Source organism: Rhinoderma darwinii, chromosome 9, assembly GCF_050947455.1.
Source record: "Rhinoderma darwinii isolate aRhiDar2 chromosome 9, aRhiDar2.hap1, whole genome shotgun sequence".
In the NCBI taxonomy this organism is placed as follows: Eukaryota; Metazoa; Chordata; class Amphibia; order Anura; family Rhinodermatidae; genus Rhinoderma; species Rhinoderma darwinii.
This window is the reverse complement of record NC_134695.1, coordinates 49,718,321-49,739,109: the sequence shown is the minus strand read 5'-3', so window position 1 is coordinate 49,739,109 and position 20,789 is coordinate 49,718,321. Positions and strand designations below refer to the sequence as shown.

Here is a 20,789-nt window from a genome sequence, read left to right as displayed (position 1 = left end):
CAGCTTGGGGGCCCCTACCCCTCCCCTACACCACTAGACCCCTGCGCGAACGCCTATGCCCAGCTGCCTTGCCCGACAGACCCCATGAATGCCCCCACAGTATTATGCCCCCCATGGCTGCCTCCACAGTATAATGCCACCACACAGTATAATGCCCCCATAGCTGCCCCCACACAGTATAATGTCCCCTATAGCTGACCACCACAGTATAATGCTGCCCCCACACAGTATTATTCCACCCATAGCTGACCACCACAGTATAATGCTCCCATAGCTGCCCCCACAGTATAATGCCCCCATTTCTGCCCCCACAGTATAATGCCCAGATAGTATAATGCCCCTATAGCTGCCCCCACAGTATATTGCCACTCATAGCTGCCACATACTGTATAATGCCCCCATACAGTATAATGCCCCACATAGCTGCCCCATACACTATAATGCCCCATTGTAAAGGATCTGCCAGACACAGCTTCTGTGTCGACACCCGTGGGTAATCGGTCTGCACCTGCTCCTAAGTCTGAGAGAGTGACACGATCTTCTACCAGTCAGGCTGGGAGGCTGAGGAGTGGGAGAGCCTATCCCAGCCTGGCCAGACGGAGCTAGCGCCCGCCCTCTGTCTATTTATACCTGCATTTCCTGCTCCTCCTGTGCCTGTGATTATGTAATGACGGGGTAGGGAGAGAGACAGGTGAGCCCTAATCTACCCGCCACTCAGTCCCTGCCTACTTGCAACGGCCCGTCCTAGGCGACGGCGTACAACTGGGCGACGGTCCCTACTCTCAATAAGTGCATGACAGACAAACAGACAAGGGTACACAGAAGCTAAGGGAAATGGAGCAGTTGCCCACGGCAACACAGTGAGCAACAAGAGTAGTGAACGAGCCGAGTCAAACCAGGAGTGCACGAGGTACAAATCGCAGAGCAGAAGCGTAGTCAGTAAAGCCAGGGTCAAAAATGAAGCAAGGTCAATAATCATAGCAGGACCAGCAGAGCCAGGAAACAGAAAAGAATCACAGGCAAAGGAGGAGCAGGAAATGCAGGTATAAATAGACAGAGGGCGGGAGCTAGCTCCGTCTGGCCAGGCTGGGATAGGCTCTCCCACTCCTCAGCCTCCCAGCCTGACTGGTAGAAGATCGAGTCACTCTCTCAGACTTAGGAGCAGGTGCAGACTGATTACCCACGGGCGTCGACACAGAAGCTGTGTCTGGCAGATCCTTTACACCCATACTGTACACCCATAGTGACCCCATAGCTGCCCCATACAGTATAATGCCCCCATACAGTATAATGCCCCCCATAGCTGCCCCATATGGTATAATGCCCCACACAGTATAATGCCCTCCATAGCTGCCCCATACAGTATAATACCCCCCCATAGCTTTCCCATAAAGTATAATGCCCCCATACAGTATAATGCCCCCTTAGCTGTCCCACACAGTATAATGCCCCCATGCAGTATAATGCCCCTCAGCAGCTACCATATGAGCCCCCTCCCATTCCCAGTATAAGGCTCCCATATGAATGTACCTAATAGAAAAATAATAACATAATTATTTACCTGTCCCCGTTCCCACGACGGGTGGAGGATCCTTCTTCTCCTCTGCACTGTGCTGTGAGTGACTCAGCGCACACAGGCTCGCGGCACAGTGGATGCTGGAGCAAGGCTCCAGCATTGAACCCAACTGAATTTGTGTCCTATGGAACGGACGCAGATTCAGTTGGAAGCGGGACCAGCGTGGTCAGCGCTGTGTGGCGACTTGCTTGTGGTCCCCCAGGCTTAGGGACCCGGTCGCAGTTGCGACCCATAGCTACTGGACTCTTACACTACCTGGCCTTTCACTACTGGGCCTATGAATCTGACTCAGTCTGGGTAGCATCTGCATGAAGTCTACAATTTCCCACCATGTTAATTTCAGTTTCCTCTAGTTACTCTGACCACCAAAACTGTAAAGACAAGCATAGATTGTTTTATTTTCTAGAAAATTGGCCCTCATGTGTTTATATGCTTAAAGGGAACCTCTCACTATGAAAATACTGCCTAATCTACAGGCAGAATGTTATAGGCAGGAGGAGCTGAGCAGATTGACATACAGTTTTGTGAGAAAAGTTTCAGTAATATCTGTAATTTATTCATTTAAATCCCTGCTCACTGTGGGCTAAAGAGTCTAGTGGGCGGGCTCAACCACTGATTGACAGCCTTACCTTAATGAGTGTGGATACAAAAATTTCTGTCAATCACTGGGTAGGACCGTCCACTGGACTCTTAAATCCAGACTTAGCAGTTATACTGAATCTTTTTACACACAACTGTATATGAATCTGCTCAGCTCCTCCTGATCCATAACATAACGGAGGCTGAAAATTGAATATGAAGCCCTCGGTAAGTATTTTTAATTGCAGTATCAGGTATTTAATTACATTTACGGGGGGGGGGGGGGGGGCGGGGGTGTTGCAAAAAAGGCTATTTATGTAATTGCTTCTATAAATGTTACTTTAGTGATCCTTGCTTGCGATCCTGCTTTTTGTACACGGTGGTGGCGCCTGTTTGATTCCATATTTTTGGCTATTGCTAATTGGTTCTTGGGGTTTCGTTGATCAGATGTACAGGCTGGAGCAGCGGCCATGTGAACTCGGTTACAGATTGTCCTCTATACGCTTCTCAGTGTTCTGCCTGTTTCATGCACAACCCATTCTGGTGAGCGTAATGTGTACAGTTCATCGTATTACATACTACTTAATATACTGCACTATGGAGCACTTTCTGTTGTATTGTCTACTTTACAATACCATAGAATATGTTGGAGCTATAAATAAATAATAAAGCACCTCAGGTAATCTTCAGCTGCTTGCATTATTAATATTCTCCAGCAGGGGGCAGCACAGCATTGCTTCTTATTCTTTGTTGACTTAAGTCATTAAGTCCCTAGGGAGCAAACACAGTGAATGTTTGAGGACATTACAGGGCAAAAGTGAATGAATGAGTAGCAATAAAATAACAGGGAATGTCATAGACTGTATGGACCGATCATATTTCAGTGGCGGGTGAATGCATGGACAGGTGGGCTCAATACTAGAATAGGACAGGGGGCTTCCCTACAACTGCTCAATGGGAGTGAAAAGTTTAAGGTGGGAAAGAGACAAGAAGCATTTGGATACGGATATGTGGATATGGACTGAGAGATAGATAAATAGATAGATAGATAGATAAAATAATATATATTTAAATGCTAAAATAGGAAACTAAGAACCTCAATTTATTTTTTTATTATGTGATCAATATGGTTTGCAGCAGACAGACGGCTAAGATGTCTTAAGACCTGCAGTGGGAGGTCTTGAGTATTTGTGTCTCCCACCTTGTGATTGGCTGCTGGGGGCTTGCATGCCCATACTGAGCTAAGCAGCATAAATCTGGGACGCCCCCCAGCACATTAATACCCCCCTCATTGCAAATCATTGGCAGTCCTATTCCTGCTTCATACAGAGGGCTCCGTCCACGAGGGTCAGGTAAGAAAAACCCTGGCCAGGGCAATAAGGCACCAAGGACTAGAATATCTGTAAATGAGAGACAAATGTTTTCACTTCATTAATATTTCCGCATGGCGGGGAAGACAGACTGACCCAAAACAGCTGAGAATTGAACAACTGACCGCAAGTGTGCAAAGTGCTCATAGCCCTACACCAAGGCAAGGCAATCCCCCAACATAGGCAATACAAAGCACAGATAGATTATCATAGAAATATTTCTTACTCCGTGTCACAAGAATAGCATTTCCTAATGAGTATAGCATATTTATCACTTGCAACATTACTGGAGCACATTGTGTAAGAACAGATTTCATATATTGCAAATAGAAGTTTCAGTTATTCCTGCAATATATCACTAATAGGACCTGCGAGAAAACACAGACACTGGTATCGGTTATATATTGGAATGTATATACCTGCGCATGGATATAAAACAACTTTTCCCTTTAAACAAAACCTTCTTCTGTTACATAAAACACAAATATATTCACTTACATATATTATTAGTGGTATAGATGTAGCAGAGTTGGATATGTCATTTTGGGCCTGCTGTGTTGGTACATTGTGATAATACGCTGAGAGATAACGTATGTTAGTACTATGTAAAATCACTGTGATATCCCAGTCAGTTGTGGCAATTCTTTATATCTGAAATAAATCAAAAAAGGTATTCTGTCTGATGAAGGCGCCAGTCCGGTGCTGAAACGCGTTACCTCAATAAATACTTTATTAACACCTAACTATTTTCTTTACAACCCTCCCGATAAAGTAGCGCTTTTTGACTACCTTAATATATATGATATATATATATATATATATATATATATATTTTATTTTTATTTATTTTTTCTCACACCGATACAATGCTAAGTAGTGCCAATTGACCGATTGATCCCTGTCAAATGTGATACATTCAGCTCCATCTGTGATAAATTCTGCTACATCTGTATGTATATTAATGAAGCTCTTTATAGCAATACAACTATTATAACTGTCTGGTGACCAATATATATCATGAAATGCTGGGTGTTGTAGTTAATCAAGCCCTGGATATGTAAAAGTTGTCTATGTACTGTACTACAGAGATAGCTATGAAGGATAGGTCAGTTGTAGCTGGGATGACTGATGTATAAAATATGAAATATTGTAAAATATGGTACGGATATATACTGGAGTAAGGTAGACTTGTGTAGACAGCCATCGGTACAGTTTATTTGCTACATTGGAAATAAAGCAATAGTAGAACATGTTATACATATACTAGCTAATAGGCTTGTGCAATACACAGCTATGGAACTACAACTCCTAACATGCTTCTTCTGGGTATGGGCAATCTAGCCGTTCAATATTTTCTCTAGAGGAGATAATATAGGCTCCGGACTTCTCAGGGTTGTTATAATGTGTTAACCATTAGGACTATACTCACGTTGATGACCATTGTGTTGTACGGTATTTCCGTTACGATGATATATGAGGTCAGTATGGATAATCATTATGTCCATTATAAGATCTTGAGATGTGGATATAATGATCGTGGTCATGTAGCACTGCATGCATAGGCAACAATGTTTGGTATCGTCACACCCAATGTGTTGACTGTGGTGACCAGGGAGAGATACTCAGCATTATAATACAGTACAGCATGTTCTTAATTTGGAGTATGAAATAAGACCTCCGTAAGGATGTCTAGAGCCAGTTTTAAGCAGTGCGAGTCCATAATCCTCAGTATTTTCACCTGTGCCCTCTTTATTGACTTCGGGTTGGTAGTGAAGATTTGCAGTGCAGCACCCTGTCAGAGGGGGAGAGACAGCTGACGTTCCTTTAAGGTTCCTCGAGATATTTTGGGAAAGTCGTACAAAGTTTCCCATACTTCCCATGAGATCGGATGACTTAAAAGAGGGGGCAGGTGTCAGTGTCTACGATCCCCTCTTCAGCAGCTAGGATCTATTTAGGGGATGGGAAGCTATTGAAGAAGCAAAGGGAGTCTGTCATTTGGCCAAGTCCTCACAGTTTAATGCACACATAACATTGGTTCTTTCTCAAGTAGGTGATTTCCACTCACATTGAAGAATGACGCGGTCAAGCAGTAATACTTATTTTGTGTTCTATGTGCAGGTATCACATAAACCGCCAAGATGTCGAAGGTGTCGAATAGCCGTAAGAATCACCTGAAGGTAAGTACAGAACAACCAGGTATTCCTTACCATCTACTGTTCTCGTTGATCTACAGTTCCAACATTTTCCCAAAACACACACATCCAACTTGCACTAAAATTCCCCCAAACAGATTATAGAATATCAAGGTAGCAAAGGTTCTTGACAGTCTTGACATATATTCTATCTGCCAGTGCATTTCTTTATTGCAGTCATTACCTAAGCAACATAGATATGGTAACATGCAAGGGATACATAGAAAATCTAAATGTAAACTACCTATGGCTCCCTCGCCTACCTATATATTTCATGGGGGTCTAATGCCTTATTACACTATACTCTGTGAAAAGAATATGATATTATATTATAAAGCTATAAAATATTATCTACTTTGTCATGGCCAATACAATAACTAAATTATTGTTGATCAACAGCTAATAAGAAACAATTCCCTGTTCCAAAATACAAATCTTATTTTATTGTATTTATAATTTTTAATAATATATGTGAAGATAACTATTCCTTCAACTATGCTGAACACCAAAACTGCAATGTTACCGTTGAATGGTATATTCTGCCACTACCTACCCATTGGCAATGGCAACCAAAGTTATCACCCCTTATGATATACACAGATAATCATATAATGGAGCTCGAAACATGGTATATCCATCGTAACCCAGTTGCAAATTTTCAGTGGAATTGGATTTCCATGAACAATACTTCTGTTCTATACTACTGTTGTAATTTGCATTAGCCATGGCACCAAGTGTGCCTACCTTGCAACAATTTTATTTCATGTGCCGTATTGTTTGGTGAAGACAAAACCCTAAAAAACAGCAGCTGACATTTATCTTTTAACCCAAAACAACAGACGCGACATATATTACACAATTCTCGTAGTCCTTATTGTTCCCTATTGGTCATATCACAAGGTCTACTAATAATTCATTTCTTCTCTTTACAGAGCTTGATGCTCCAGGTGGCCAAAACTGCTCTTGAAAAGGAAGAAGCTGATATTGCCGCTGAGAAGCAACGTTACCTGGAGGAGCACTGTCCCGCCCTAAGTTTGCCAAATTCCCTGCAGGATCTGCAGGTACCCCTACCACCTTCAATGTCGGAAACTACTTGTTACAACATGAACTATCTTGTGTTACTATTTTAATGCGCATATTGAAGGTTATGCATCTTTCCAAAAATGATATTTGGAGGTTAAGAACATCACTACACCGTTCATTATTAGCCCAAAATTGCCCATTTATAAGTAAAAATGTTGGTTAAAAGCCTAACTTCACTTAACACATGACAGTGTTGTTGCTGGTACAGTATTCATTCACGCAGAGGAGTAGCCAAAATCTTAATGGCCCCAATGCAAAATCTGTAACATGGCCCCCACCCACCATGTGCCATTTATTATATGTGTCTTTTTATATGGCAGAGGTGACTTTGAGCCCACTCAAGCACCAGGGGCCAGGTAAAACTGCTACCCCTGCACCCCTATAGCTAGTCCCTTGCCTCCATGTCACAATTACATGGGTTTGAGTAGCAGAGATATGGGGAGTTGTCTAGTGGGGTTCTCATACTGGAGAGCTGACATTGCTGTTTAGGCACCCACCTGTAACATGAAGGGAACACTGTGGTCAAACTAGTGGCTGTGCAGTGTCCAAAAATCTATTTTTTACTCCATCACCCTGTAGAAAAACTATTTTGGTAATAAGGGAAAGAAAACCACCAGTGGCCCAAGTCTTCCTTCCATGCCCTAGTCCAGCAGAGAAACAGCTAAAAGGGGCTCCTTATACAGTATCTCAGCTTTTAAGACCCTTGTGATTATGAAACGGGAGAGTGGAGAGTGGTTTTGGTATTTTAAACATATTTTTCATTTGAACAATTTTACACAAGCGGACCAGTCCTAAAATGTTAAATGACCCTGATCAGTTGAGTATCGGCGCAGTATGTTTGCTCAGTTTATGCCCACCTGTACTAGAAAGAGTGGCTCCTGCTCTGGTTTTCCATTTATTTACATATGACTTGCAGAAATATATGGCCGCCAGCAGCTTCCTCTGCCGTTAACAGCGGATTGTTGTGGATTTCAACTTCTTCACCCATTGAGATCACCAGGTGCCTTTCTAATAAGTAGTGATGGTCCAAATGGAAAAACCCTTTTAAGCAAACATAATTCAAACTTCTCAAAAATATTCTGAATATTTCAATAAATCTATATAATTTAAACCAGAAGATGATAATTGGTCCGAGAAGTCGTTCATCTTATTATGAGACAGTATTTTAGGGTTGGACCCATCGGGTAGCTATATGTATTACTTCCCTTTCCTTACTTCCTTGTCTTCTTCCAGGAATTCTGCAAGAAGTTACATGCCAAGATTGATGTGGTAGATGAGGAGAGATACGACATGGAGGTCAAAGTCCAAAAGAGCAGCAAGGAGGTGAGCAAGGGGATGAAAGGCTTCTGTGAATAAACCTTCAAATTATTGGGGGGAATTTATGAAACACCGCACGCCAGTATTTTATTTTGTGCAAAAATGTGCAACTTTTTAAAGCCCTACGTCACATTCGGCACTTTTTCAAAAGTGGGTTTGACTTTGCAAATGGGGCGTGTTTTTTTCAAAGGGGGCGGGGCAACCTGTGGCTCGATAAATTTATCATGATTTGCACCAGAAACAGTTGTAAATTATGGTGCAAACCTACGCCGGGCCCATAGTTAGAGTAGACACATTTTATTTCAACTTAGTTTAGATTAAGACTAGCATATGAAACGTTAATTCATTAAAACGCTGTAGATCTGCAGTAGAGCCGAAAATGAACTATAATAATTTTGATAAGCTGTTGGCCTACTGGCAATTTGGGCAGCATAAGGCCCTCTGAATTAGGTATACATTCAGGTTAATGAGCTAATAGGAAGCGTAGAATGAAAATAAACAGTGATATATGCACTGTAGCCCCAATCTTCATCTTCTGGGGAGCTTAACCACTGTAGACCCTAGGTAAGCATAATGTGAAGGTAGAAGATAACTGCAACCAATACTACTTACCAATGAAAACTTAGGGAACAGAATATAAGATTTCAGGAAGACAACATATTCCAAAAAGTATAGCAGTGACCTTTGTTTATGTGCTTTATGCAGCTTGAAGACTTAAACCAGAAAATCTTTGACCTGAGAGGTAAATTCAAGAGGCCAGCATTGAAACGTGTACGTATGTCTGCTGATGCCATGCTTCGCGCTTTGCTTGGTTCCAAGCACAAGGTCAACATGGAGCTCCGTGCCAACCTCAAGCAGGTCAAGAAAGAGGACACTGACAAGGTGAGGCTGTACACACCGGGAATGTTGCATTTTAATAATCTAATGTAGTTATATTCAACATAAAATTATTATCATAATACAAAAAAAATATCCCCCCACCCCATTACATGATGTAAAACATACAGGCCGTTGTTACTATATTTGTTTACACTATTTGGGTCAATCAGTGGTTCTTCCCAACTTACATTGTTCTGGGTTGGCACAATAAAAAACACAGTTAGACTAGGATTTCTAATAAAATATAGTCCCTGACCAAAACTTGTCTCCTCAACTTTAGGAGAAGGATCTCCGTGATGTTGGTGACTGGCGTAAGAACATTGAAGAGAAATCCGGCATGGAAGGCAGAAAGAAGATGTTCGAGTCTGAGGCCTAAGCCCCTTACCATGACCACGGCTATCTTCAACCCGAAGCTGCCAAAGACACCCGCTTCAACATATCACATCTCTTCCCTGGCAACTTTGGCTTTAACCCCTCTGCTGCTCATCTTACCCATGTTTACAGCAGCCAAGGGGTTAATGAAGTCTTACCTCCATCCTTTACTCTCCTCGCTTTAAACACAAGAGAATGTCTTACAGTATGTTTTGGACTGGTGAGAGGGACACATGTTTGTGATTCCTCTGTTTTAGCCACAGTCTGGTTCTGCAGGTGCTGTGCTTATGTGGACGTGAGAACATAACCGTGTAAATAAAGCTCGTGACGTCCTTTATGGTTTATGATACCTTACGTGTAGGTGATGTCACTCTTCTTTCTTCTGCGTCATTAATTGTGCTTTAATTTTGCATTGGTTCTAGGGAGGGCTATATCACCAGTATGAATGGCAACTGGAATTGTGAGGGGTGCTATTACATTAAAAGTGTAAATTTTTGTAAAGAAGGTGGCACCAACTGTCACGGAAATGTCACTAATGGGAAGTGCGGTGTCATATAAAAAATTAAATCCACGAGTAATCATTTTTTTCTTGAGTATCTTTTCCAAAATGAAATATCAGGATTCAGGACATCAGCTAAATAATAACTGCTCAAATAAAAAAACGAAACCTTCATAAAACCTAATGCAAAAGTAGACAACGTATCTTAACTTAAAGGGGAAATGCAATCAAAAAATTATCTTCCGACCTGTCATGAAGTCTACTAATATAATCTTCTGACATGTCTCTATGATATGTTTGAGGATCACTTTTTTGGTGGATTTACCTTTTCAGGCCTCATGCACATGAACATAATTTTTATCTGAAATTACGGATCCGTAATTGTGGATAAAAATACTGGTCCATTAATTTCTATGTGTCACAGACACCTTTGAGTATATTTACGGGTAAGTGTTTGGGCTGTAGAAAGGACTCGCACAAAATAGGACGTGTCCTATTTTTTGCATTTATGGACCGTGTTCCTATACTTTTTAATGTTAGCACGGCCCGCAAATGCGGGTGACAGTCCGTGGCCCATCTGTGGCGTAATCACAGACCGTATACATGGCTACGGCCGTGTGCAGGGGGCCTAACTTTAAAAATAAAACTGTACATACTCAAGAACTTGCGGATACTATATGGCTTCTAGACAGGGACATAACTCAGATTGGCCTCTTTCCTCTTCCCCAAGGATGGTATGCAGCCACCCCCCTTCCCCCCTCTGCTCAGTGCACCACAACGTTAGCAAAAACAGAAACTGACTCTTTTCTCCTACAAGCCATGGGAATAATGATGGATGGTCGAAGGCCAGGACTCTTCCGGGATGGACGGATGTAACAACATGAACCAACACTAGAATGGGAACCCCTTTTAGATTTTTACTGTTAGACCCCCACACCTCTATAAGTACACATTCATTATACTCTTATAAGAAAGGTTTGCAAAACCCATGAGTTTTTTAAAATGATAATGCAGAGGTGATACAAATTCTTATTCCTTCAAAGACCAGACATATATCTGTATTCAAAAATGTAAATTTCACCATATGATAGTAATTTTTTTTTCTTTTTATATTAGATGATGTTGCTAATGTAGTTAGATGTTAAAGAAAATCATAATTCTGGCAAAAAGGACCGGCGGCCATCTTTCCCTGTAAAATGCAGGGCACAGAAAGGTTGGTAGTATGTAGAAATATCAACCCTTCTTAAGGCCTCATGCACACGGCCGTGTCCGTAATCACGGCCCGCGATTGCGGGCACGGCCGGCCGCGGGCTGCATTTTCGTGCTGTGCTCCCATACAAAGTATGGGAGCACGGCCCGTAAAAAAATTTAAAGTAGAACATGCTCCATAATTCCCAGCACGGTTCTACGGCACGGACACCTATCCGTAGCGGTACGGAATGGTGTCCGCGGCCAACAGAACCGGTTGGGTCCGTAATTGCAGACCATAGTGCGGCCCGCAATTACGGAGATTTTTCACAGTCGTGTGCATGGGGCCTTATAGTGAGTGACCGCTCAAGAACATGGAGATCCTGTGGTCCCAACAGCCGTTGATAGCGCCTCTGGTTAGCCATCTCATATAATAACAATGGGAAACTACATTTTTTGCCTTTTTTTTTTAGCAAGAGTTTCCATTTATTAAAAAAATCCTCTAAGAAATGATGAGGTCCTCTCCAGGAAGATGATGACTTTCATTGCAAATGCAGTAAAAGCTCCACAAATTACCACCTCTTTGAGAAGACCACCTCTGATTTAGACCAGACTTTTCTGTGATGGATTTTCTATTCCCTTATAGTCAATGTGTATCGGTCATCTTTTTTGAGAGGACCACTTCAATATTGCGTGGTCATCTCTAAGAGGTTTCACTGTATATTAAATAAGAATTATGCCTTACCACTCATAAAGGATAGTCCTGTAACTGGCATGGCTCACTGGTCTGGTAAATGCCACCCTTCCTCTCAAATGCCCATTTTTACATAAAGTTTTGAAAATACTTTTAGCCATATTTAAAATATTTCATCATACATTTGCGGATTTGCAGCCAATTCAGATCTGGAGATGGTCCTGACGGTGGAACTTACATGGACCTATACAATGAATTTAGCAACATAGTGCGCAAACACAATCCCTCTAATAACTCATTCATTCCAGTTCCATGATTAAAACAGTACTAAGGCCAGCAGAGCAAGCTAAGCATAATCTAGATAATGCTAGGACTGATAGAAGTAATGTACAACATATGCCAAGCAGAGCTGACTTATGACTGGGGTCCTAGAAGGGGAATAGTTTTGGTTCTCTTCCGTAATTTCCAGCTGCAGTGCTTTATGTCCATTCATCAAAATGTTATCACCTTAATGTGTTATTAAAAGGCTATGAAGAAATATTTTAATATTCAAAATATCTATTTTACTAATGCGAACAGAGCTGTAGTTAGACTTAACTTTACCCGTGGCAAAGATGCAGTTTGCTACCCTGGCCTGTATCTACAATAAATACCCTGGTCTTAGCGAAGTAACTTATTGGCAGCCCCACCAGCTCCCTTCTCCCACTTAAAACTTTTGTTATGGAGACAATGTGGATAGTGCAGAGTGTTGATCCTCCTGTTCCCAAACACTGTAGGGGTATGTTCACATGGCCTATTCTCGGCCGTTTTTCGGGCCATAGACGGCCGAAAAATGGGCAAAAGGTCGGAAGCAGTACACCTCCAAACATCTGCCCATTGATTTCAATGGGAAAAACAGCGCTCTGTTCCAGTTTTGAAAAATGCCCCCGTTAAAAAACACCCACGAAAAAGAAGTGCATGTCACTTCTTGAGCCGTTTTTGGAGCCGTTTTTCATTGACTCAATAGAAATAAAGCTCCAAAAACGGCTGTAAATAACACAGCGAAAAACGCTAGTTAATTAAAAAATGGCTGAAAATAAGGAGCTGTTATCCCTTGAAAACAGCTCCGTATTTTCAGCCGTTTTTTGCTAAGGGTGTGAACATACTTAGGATATACTTACTTAGGGTATGTTCACACGCTGTGTTTTCAAGCGTAAACGCCTCGAAATACGCCTCAAAAAACGCTAGCTAAACGCCTACAAACATCTGGCCATTGAAATCAATGGGAAAAACGGCAATTAGTTTAGACACGCGTAAAAAGAAGTAGCGTGTCACTTCTTGAGCCGCTTTTTGAGCTGTTTTTCATTGTGTCAATGGAAAAACAGCTCCAAAATCATCTACAAAAAACGCCTGAAAAAAACATTTTCAGCTTAAAAAATGGCTGAAAATCAGAGGCTGTTTTCTCTGAAAACAGCTCCGTTATTTTCAGCCGTTTTTGACTCTGCGTATGAACATACCCTTACTTGTTAAAAAAATTGATGGCCTCTTGGGGAATGCGAATCCATGTATAGCTGTTTTTGGCTCTTATTGACCTAAATAGTAGCTGTAGACACCTTTATATGAATCGTCTCCCTAGACACAAACATTTTCCCTCCTGGTGAAACCCTACAACTACCCTATCTCTATTGTAAAGGTGACATCTCTTCTATCTTCTGGGATATCCCTTATCAGGTTCCAAGGAACCCTGGCTGGGTAAGGGCCTGTTCACATCAGTGTTGGCCTTCCATTCATCTTTTCCTCTGATGGAACAGACAACTGGAAAGCCAAACGGAAGGCCAATGTTGATGTGAACAGGCCCTTACACTGCCCTATACAGCTGCTAATCAGGTCAATAGATCTTGTAGACATTTGTATACGGATCAAATCCTCTATTGGTAAAAACTTCTACAGTGAAAGGGCTTATTCACACGAACGTATAATACGTCCGTGCTACGCACGGACCAATGTTACTGAATGGGGCCGTTCAGACTGTCAGTGAATTTCACGCAGCGTATGCCCGCTGTGTGAAATGCACAACATGTCCTTTATTTGGCCGTGTTTCGGGCTGCACGCACCCATTGAAGTCAATGGGTGCGTGCAAATCGTGCTCGGCACACGGAAGCAGTTCCGGGTGCCGCGCGTGATTCGCGCAACAGCAGTAAAAACAATGAATGAAAACAGAAAAGCACAACGTGCTTTTCTGTTTGTAAACATAAAACCGGAGTGTCATCATGATGCCGGCTACGCGACAATCACGCAGCCGCGCACCATATGCTGATGACACACGGACCTTTTGCGCGCGCAAAACGCAGCGTTTTTTGCGTGCGCAAAACGCTCACGCTCGTGTGAATCCGGCCTAAGGCCCTCTTCACACTTAGTTTTTTTGCAGGCAGAAAAAAAACTGCATCAGAATTCTTCCAGGAATTTTGAGGCAGATTTTGACTGCCTGCACGTATATATTTTTCGGTGTTTTTCATTTGCGGCCATTACAGCTCATGCAAGGGCCTCATAAAAAAAAAAAACAGAGAGAAAAACGCTCAGAGAAGAGCGCCATGGGTTTTTTCTACCTTCAATTGATTTCAATGCGAGGTCATAGGCGCAAACCTCAGCAAGAAAGGTCATGCTGCTTTTTATCTCTGCGCAGCCAAAAGCCGCCCAGGAAGAAACGCCTCTACCTCCCATTGAAACCAGTAGGGAGCAATTTCGGCCGTTTTTTGGCACGGATTCCGATGCGGTTTCTGCGTCAAAATCAGCGCCAAAAAACTTAGTGTGAACTGACCCTTAGGGGAGCAGATAGGATCAGTGCTCTTTACTAAAGAAGAAGAGCACCAACACCTAGGAAATTGATCATTGCAAAAATGTTTGCCAAGTGGTACAAAGTAATAACTAAATGAAACAGAGAAAGACAAATTGTGTGTTTATGTTAAATCAAGTCAAGCTAAAAGTCAGCAAAAACACAACACTGTATGATCAGTTTGGTAAATATAAAATAAAACACATATAATACAAAACATACAGTGTATGTGTATTATCCCCCTGACATTTGCGAGATCTATAGCTACCATAATTGCAGTGGCGTAACTTAAAGGGGTTTTCCCATGAATGACATAAATGTCAGCTAGATGCTGGTCCCACCTCTGTGACCCGCACCTCTCTCTAGAACGGGGCCCCCTAAACCCTGTTCTAGCTTTTTGTGCTCACGCTGCCTCGAGGCCCCTGACTGATTACATGGTCAGGAGTTACGGAAACAGCATAAAATCTCTGAGCTACAGGCTCAATGGCCCATGTGCCACTGCAGTCTCTGTACCACCTATCATTTTGTCAATTGTAAAGGTGGAAACTACAGAAACCCACTTAGAGTTCTTTTTCTAGCACTTTGTATGTCATTTCACATCAGATTGTTCATGTGTCTTTGTGTGAGATCATACAGAGCTGTAAGACGTTACTTTTTCAGTATTTACACCTCCAAATAAAACTGATCAATGGGTGGAAACTTAACAAGAAATTGGGAGGAAATGGTGGCGAAGTAGTTTAGCTTTTTATTGCTTTGTGGTTAGTACCGATAGCACCCACATGATGTATGAAATGTGTGCAGCGGCTTCTGCTTATTCTGAACAATCTACATGAAAAGTGCTGGAATCTAGTGATGCTGCAATACAAGGCCTGAACTTGAAAGGCAAATGTATATATAAAAAAAGCATTGATGGCTTATTTTGCAGTGTTAGTTATAGTGTTTTGTATGGTTTTTGTACTATATAGAGACAGCCATGGTCTAATGTGCAAAAAAACACAGCATCCAAAGCCAAAGTCCCAATTGCAATGGTGCAAGTAAAAAAAAAAGAGGGCTCCGTCCAACTGGCGCCATCACAATATCCACTAACAGAGTAATAGCCTGTACTCATGTCTTGATGCAAAAAAGTATGATAACTTTAACCCGGTTGTGCAAAGTTTCGGCTCAGCAGCCTTCCTCAGATGCTTGAAAAGGCTGCAGAGCCAAAAACTTTACATGACCCGATTAAAGTTATCATACCTTTTTGCATCACAAAGTGAATGCTGTCTATTACCAATGGTCTATAGTCCCCGGGGGGCCTATGAGGCTCATGGAAATGAGAGCCTCAGGTCAGTTGGCCTTACCCTTTTCCATAGTTGTGATTAACTTGTGTAGGTCTTCAGCATCCTTTAGGCACCCCAATGCTAACAAAAGTTGAGAGGAGACTTGTCCTCTTGGTCATGCTGACCTACTTTGGCTCTGTTCACACAGGCATTATGGCTTCAGTTTAGAATTAAAGTCAAGAAGTTGTGAAGCTAAGAATGGATCAAAACTAAGGTACCTTGTTAACTTAAATGGGCCCACTGGGGTGCTTATATTTTTTACGGCAAGAGTAGCGCTGCAGAAGTAATCCTTGAATGAGGCTCTGAAAGCCAGTGTGAACGGAGCCGGGTGGAAACAGGCCCCTACTTTGATTTTCAACATGACATTTATTTTATATGGTATAAGGTGATTACATATGGTAGTTTATATAGTGGGAAGTCATGTGTATGCATCAAACCAAGACAACTGTCTAAGTATTCGTTTTTAGGAGCACTTGAATTAGATTGGAAACCGCAATAAAGACAGGGAGCGATGTGAGCCCGCTGCCATATATACAGTATCTGCTCTATATGTTAATAACAGGAAAAAAATTATAATATGTTCACTGCTGCTTAAATCTTGTTATTGTGATTCACCACAAAAAGTCACGAGTTATATAACAAAAGTTATAGTATTAAATTCACTCAGTTCACGTCCACATTTTCAGTTCCTGATTAGTGGATGGGGATGGGAATAGTGTTAAAGGGAACCTGTCACCAATGTTATGCTGCCCTTATTGGGGGTGGCATATAGTAGTGACCGACACGCTGATTTTAGCGGTCCGTCACTTATGTGCTCATACATAGTAAAATAGTATGTGAGGCTGAAAAAAAAGACATAAATCCATCCGGTTTAGCCTATTATTCTCTTTTGTTAATCCAGAGGAAGGCGAAAAGCCAATTTTCCTCATTTTAGGAAAAAAAACGCTTCATGACTTCAATAAGGCAATCAGAATTATACCCTGGATCAACGACCCACCTCCAGTAATTTATTACATATAACTTGTAATATTACTACACTCAAAAAAGACATCCAGGCCCCTTTTGAACTCTTGGTGAATTCACCATGACAACTTCCTCTGGCAGAAAATTCCATAGTCTCACTGCTCTTAGGGTATGTTCACACGTAGTCAACAAAAACGTCTGAAAATCCAGAGCTGTTTTCAAGGGAAAACAGACCCTGCTTTTCAGACGTTTTTTTACCAACTCGCATTTTTCGCAGCGTTTTCACGCCGTTTTCGCAGCGTTTTTTACGTCCGTTTTTGGAGCTGTTTTCATTGGAGTCTATGAGAAAACAGCTCCAAAAACGTCCAAAGAAGTGTCCTGCACTTCTTTTGACGAGGCGTAATTTTACGCGTCGTAATTGCCGTACGACGCGTAAAATTACGCGTCGTGTGGACAATACAGCGTTCTACCCATAGAAAGTAATGGGCAGATGTTTGACAACGTATTTGAGACGTATTTCCAGACGTAAAACGAGGCAAAATACGCCTCGTATACGTCTGAAATTTGGCCGTGTGAACATACCCTTACAGTAAAGAATCCCCTTCTGTAGAAACCTTCTGTGTGCATGTCAGCATGACCTTGTGCAATCTCTCTACAAGGTCGTGCTAATGTGCATTCATGGATTTTTAGACCAGCAGTCCAATCATCAGCCTGTCCTGCCCTGGCATTGCTACTGATGGATCATAACTCTGCCCTCGTTCACCATGCACAATGAGTCTGCTGCTTATAGGTGTTCTCCACTTGGATAATCCCTACTTGTTAGAAGGGCCCCTTGACAATAAGCTGATCACAAATTGTCCTCCTGCTGGGATCCTTAAGGGGGTTTTACACTGGGCGGTTATCGGACAGACGAGCGTTCATAGAATGCTCGTTGCCGATTATTGCCCTGTGCTGAACAAGGTAGTGATCAGCAGATGAACGAGCAAATGCTCAATCATCTGCTGATCGTATCATTTTAAAAAAGTTAAATATTTTCGTTGTCGGCAGCACATCTCCCTGTGTAAACAGGGAGACGCACTGCCGACATGATAATAATGTATGGGGACGAGCAAACGGAGTAACGACCGTTCGTCCCCATCCATAGCGCCGTGTGATAGGAGCAAACGAGCGCCAATTAACTATGTCTCGTCGATCAGCGCTCGCTCCACCGGCCCATTATCGGCCAGTGTAATAGGGACTTATGTGATAAGCTGTATATGTTTGGAAACCTGGCAGTAAGTGTACAATTACCCAGCAGTGCATTCACCTGGGGAAATTGAGTATTACACAATCCCCAATCATATCAATGGGTTGTCTGTGTTATGCAAGACAGGACAAGTCCTCCAGAGCTAGAGACACTCATGGTAACTGCTCTTCACTCTGACAAAGACAGGAGAATCCTAAGCATAGCACCCCATCAGTATTCCTTAATATTGTATATGAAAATGGATTTTTGATACTGGACAACCCCTTTAAATAGTATGTATCTCGGTTATGATTAAATCTTTATTATTAAATTTTGCTGAGGGTGCCAGAGACCCTCCCCACCAACCTGTGGCTTATACGCCATTGCAGTCGCGTAACTACCGCTGTTGCAGCCATCGCGGCAGCTAAGGGGCCCGCGGCATGAAGGGGCCTATGCCGCTCGCCAACTTGGGGCCCCCCCATGCCCGGTGGCGTGGCTAGAGGTCGTTATGGCTGCTACAGTTGTAGCAACACCACTACGGGGCCAGTGCCGCTTGGGCTCTAACATTTATGGGCCAGGCGGCACGGGCACCCTCATGCCTGGTGGCATCGCTAGCACCGGAGGGGGCCCCGGTGCTATCAACAGTCACATTCACTTGTATCTGCGTCCTCTGGACGCAGATACAAATTAATATTATAGGCGGCTGCTGCTGCTCAGAGGAGAGCAGGTCTGCATTGCCACCGGACGGCGTGGGAACAGGATCATGTGAGTATGTAAAAAAAAAAAAATTCTAATAAAACGGTGAGGGGCATTATCTACAGAGGGCTCTATATGTGGGGATGTGGAGCGCTATATACAGGCGGGCTATATGTAGGGCACTATCTACAGGGGTGGGCTATATGTGGGACACTATATACAGGGCTGGGCTATATTTGGAGCACTATCTATAGAGGGAGCTATTTGTAGGGCACTATCTACTGGGGTTCACTATATGTGGGATACTATATACAAGGGTGGGTTACCTGTGGGGCACTATCTACAGGAGGGCAATATGTAGGGTACCGTCTACAGCGGTGGGCTATATGTGGGACACTATATACAGGGGAAGCTATATGTGAGGCACTATCTACAGAGGTGGGCTATATGTTTAGCACTATCTATAGGGGAGCTATATGTAGGGCAGCACGGTGGCTCAGTGGTTAGCACTATTACTGTAAAGGATCTGCCAAACACAGCTTCTGTGTCGACGCCCGTGGTTAGTCAGTCTGCACCTGCTCCTAAGTCTGATCGAGTGACCCCTCCTTCTACCAATCGGGCTGGGAGGTTGAGGAGTGGGAGAGCCTATCACAGCCTGGCCAGACGGAGCTAGCTCCCGCCCTCTGTCTATTTATACCTTCACTTCCTGCTTCTCCTTTGCCTGTGATTCTCCTGTTTCCTGGCTCTGCTGCTGCTGCTTGAACTATTTGTCCCTGCTTCATATTGACCCTGGCTTACTGACTAATCTCCTGCTCTGTGTTTGGTACCTCGTACACTCCTGGTTTGACTCGGCTCGTTCACTACTCTCCTGCTCTGCGTTTTGTACCTCGTATACTCCTGGTTTGACTCGGCTCGTTCACTACTCTTGTTGCTCATGGTGTTGCCGTGGGCAACTTCCCCATTTCCCTTAGCTTCTGTGTACCCTTGTCTATTTGTCTGTCGTGCACTTATTGAGCGTAGGGACCGTCGCCCAGTTGTACACCGTCGCCTAGGACGGGCCGTTGCAAGTAGGCAGGGACTGAGTGGCGGGTAGATTAGGGCTCACCTGTATCCCTTCCCCGTCATTACATAATCACAGGCCCATATACCTTTTCTACCCTGGTCCCTGACACAAATATGGACCCCCTTGAGACCCTGTCTCAGCAAATGCAGAGCCTCTCCCTACAGGTCCAAGCCCTGGCTCAGAGGGGCAACCAGCATGATGCTACCCTGGTAGTGCCCCCCACCTCACCTCTTGAACCCCACCTCAAGTTGCCTGACCGGTTCTCAGGGGACCGGAAGACCTTTTTCTCCTTTCGGGAGAGTTGTAGGCTCTATTTCCATTTAAAGCCCCACTCCTCAGGTTCTGAGAGCCAGCGAGTGGGTATAATTATGTCCCGGCTCCAGGACGGGCCCCAAGAATGGGCACTCTCCTTGGCTCCTGACGAACCCTGAACTTTCCTCTGTTGATCTTTTTTTTTCCTGCTCTCGGGCTCATATATGACGAGACTGACAAGACTGTCTTTGCCGAGAGTCAGCTGGTGACCTTACGTCAGGGTAAGAGACCCGTTGAGGAGTACTGTTCTGATTTTAGGAAGTGGTGTGTAGCTTCTCGGTGGAATGACCCTGCATTGAGGTGCCAGTTTAGATTGGGTCTGTCGAACGCCCTGAAAGACCTGTTAATTAGCTATCCCTCTTCTGACTCCCTAGATTAGGTTATGGCTTTAGCGGTACGTCTTGACCGACGTCTCAGGGAACGACGACTTGAACGTTTTGGTGCCTTCTCCTCTGACCCCCCCATGATGGCTCCCGAGGTTCCATTGCTTCGTTCTTCCACGGAAAACTCGGATGTACCTATGCAACTCGGGGCCTTCGTGTCTCCCCAACAACGTAGAGAGTTCCGCAGGAAGAATGGTCTCTGCTTCTATTGTGGGGATGACAAGCATCAAGTGAACAACTGTCCTAGGCGTAAGAATAAGCAGCCGG

General features: G+C 43.3%; 1 protein-coding gene across 1 annotated transcript; it reads left to right on the top strand.

Annotated features, from left to right (window-relative positions):
* The first annotated feature begins 3,429 nt into the window (after positions 1-3,429).
* TNNI2 (troponin I2, fast skeletal type) lies at positions 3,430-9,914 on the top strand. Its single transcript, XM_075836966.1, has 6 exons — positions 3,430-3,507; positions 5,644-5,702; positions 6,650-6,778; positions 8,034-8,123; positions 8,823-8,999; positions 9,277-9,914. The coding sequence occupies exons 2-6, from the start codon at positions 5,664-5,666 to the stop codon at positions 9,370-9,372; spliced, it is 531 nt and encodes a 176-aa protein (XP_075693081.1). The 5' UTR covers positions 3,430-3,507; positions 5,644-5,663; the 3' UTR covers positions 9,373-9,914.
* The last annotated feature ends 10,875 nt before the right edge of the window (positions 9,915-20,789 follow it).

Excerpts from the sequence above, each read along its gene's own strand:
- TNNI2 (XM_075836966.1), top strand. The coding sequence starts at position 5,664 with ATGTCGAAGGTGTCGAATAGCCGTAAGAATCACCTGAAG. Across the intron at positions 5,703-6,649 it reads GCCGTAAGAATCACCTGAAG|AGCTTGATGCTCCAGGTGGC; the intron begins GTAAGTACAGAA and ends TTCTCTTTACAG. Across the intron at positions 8,124-8,822 it reads TCCAAAAGAGCAGCAAGGAG|CTTGAAGACTTAAACCAGAA; the intron begins GTGAGCAAGGGG and ends TGCTTTATGCAG.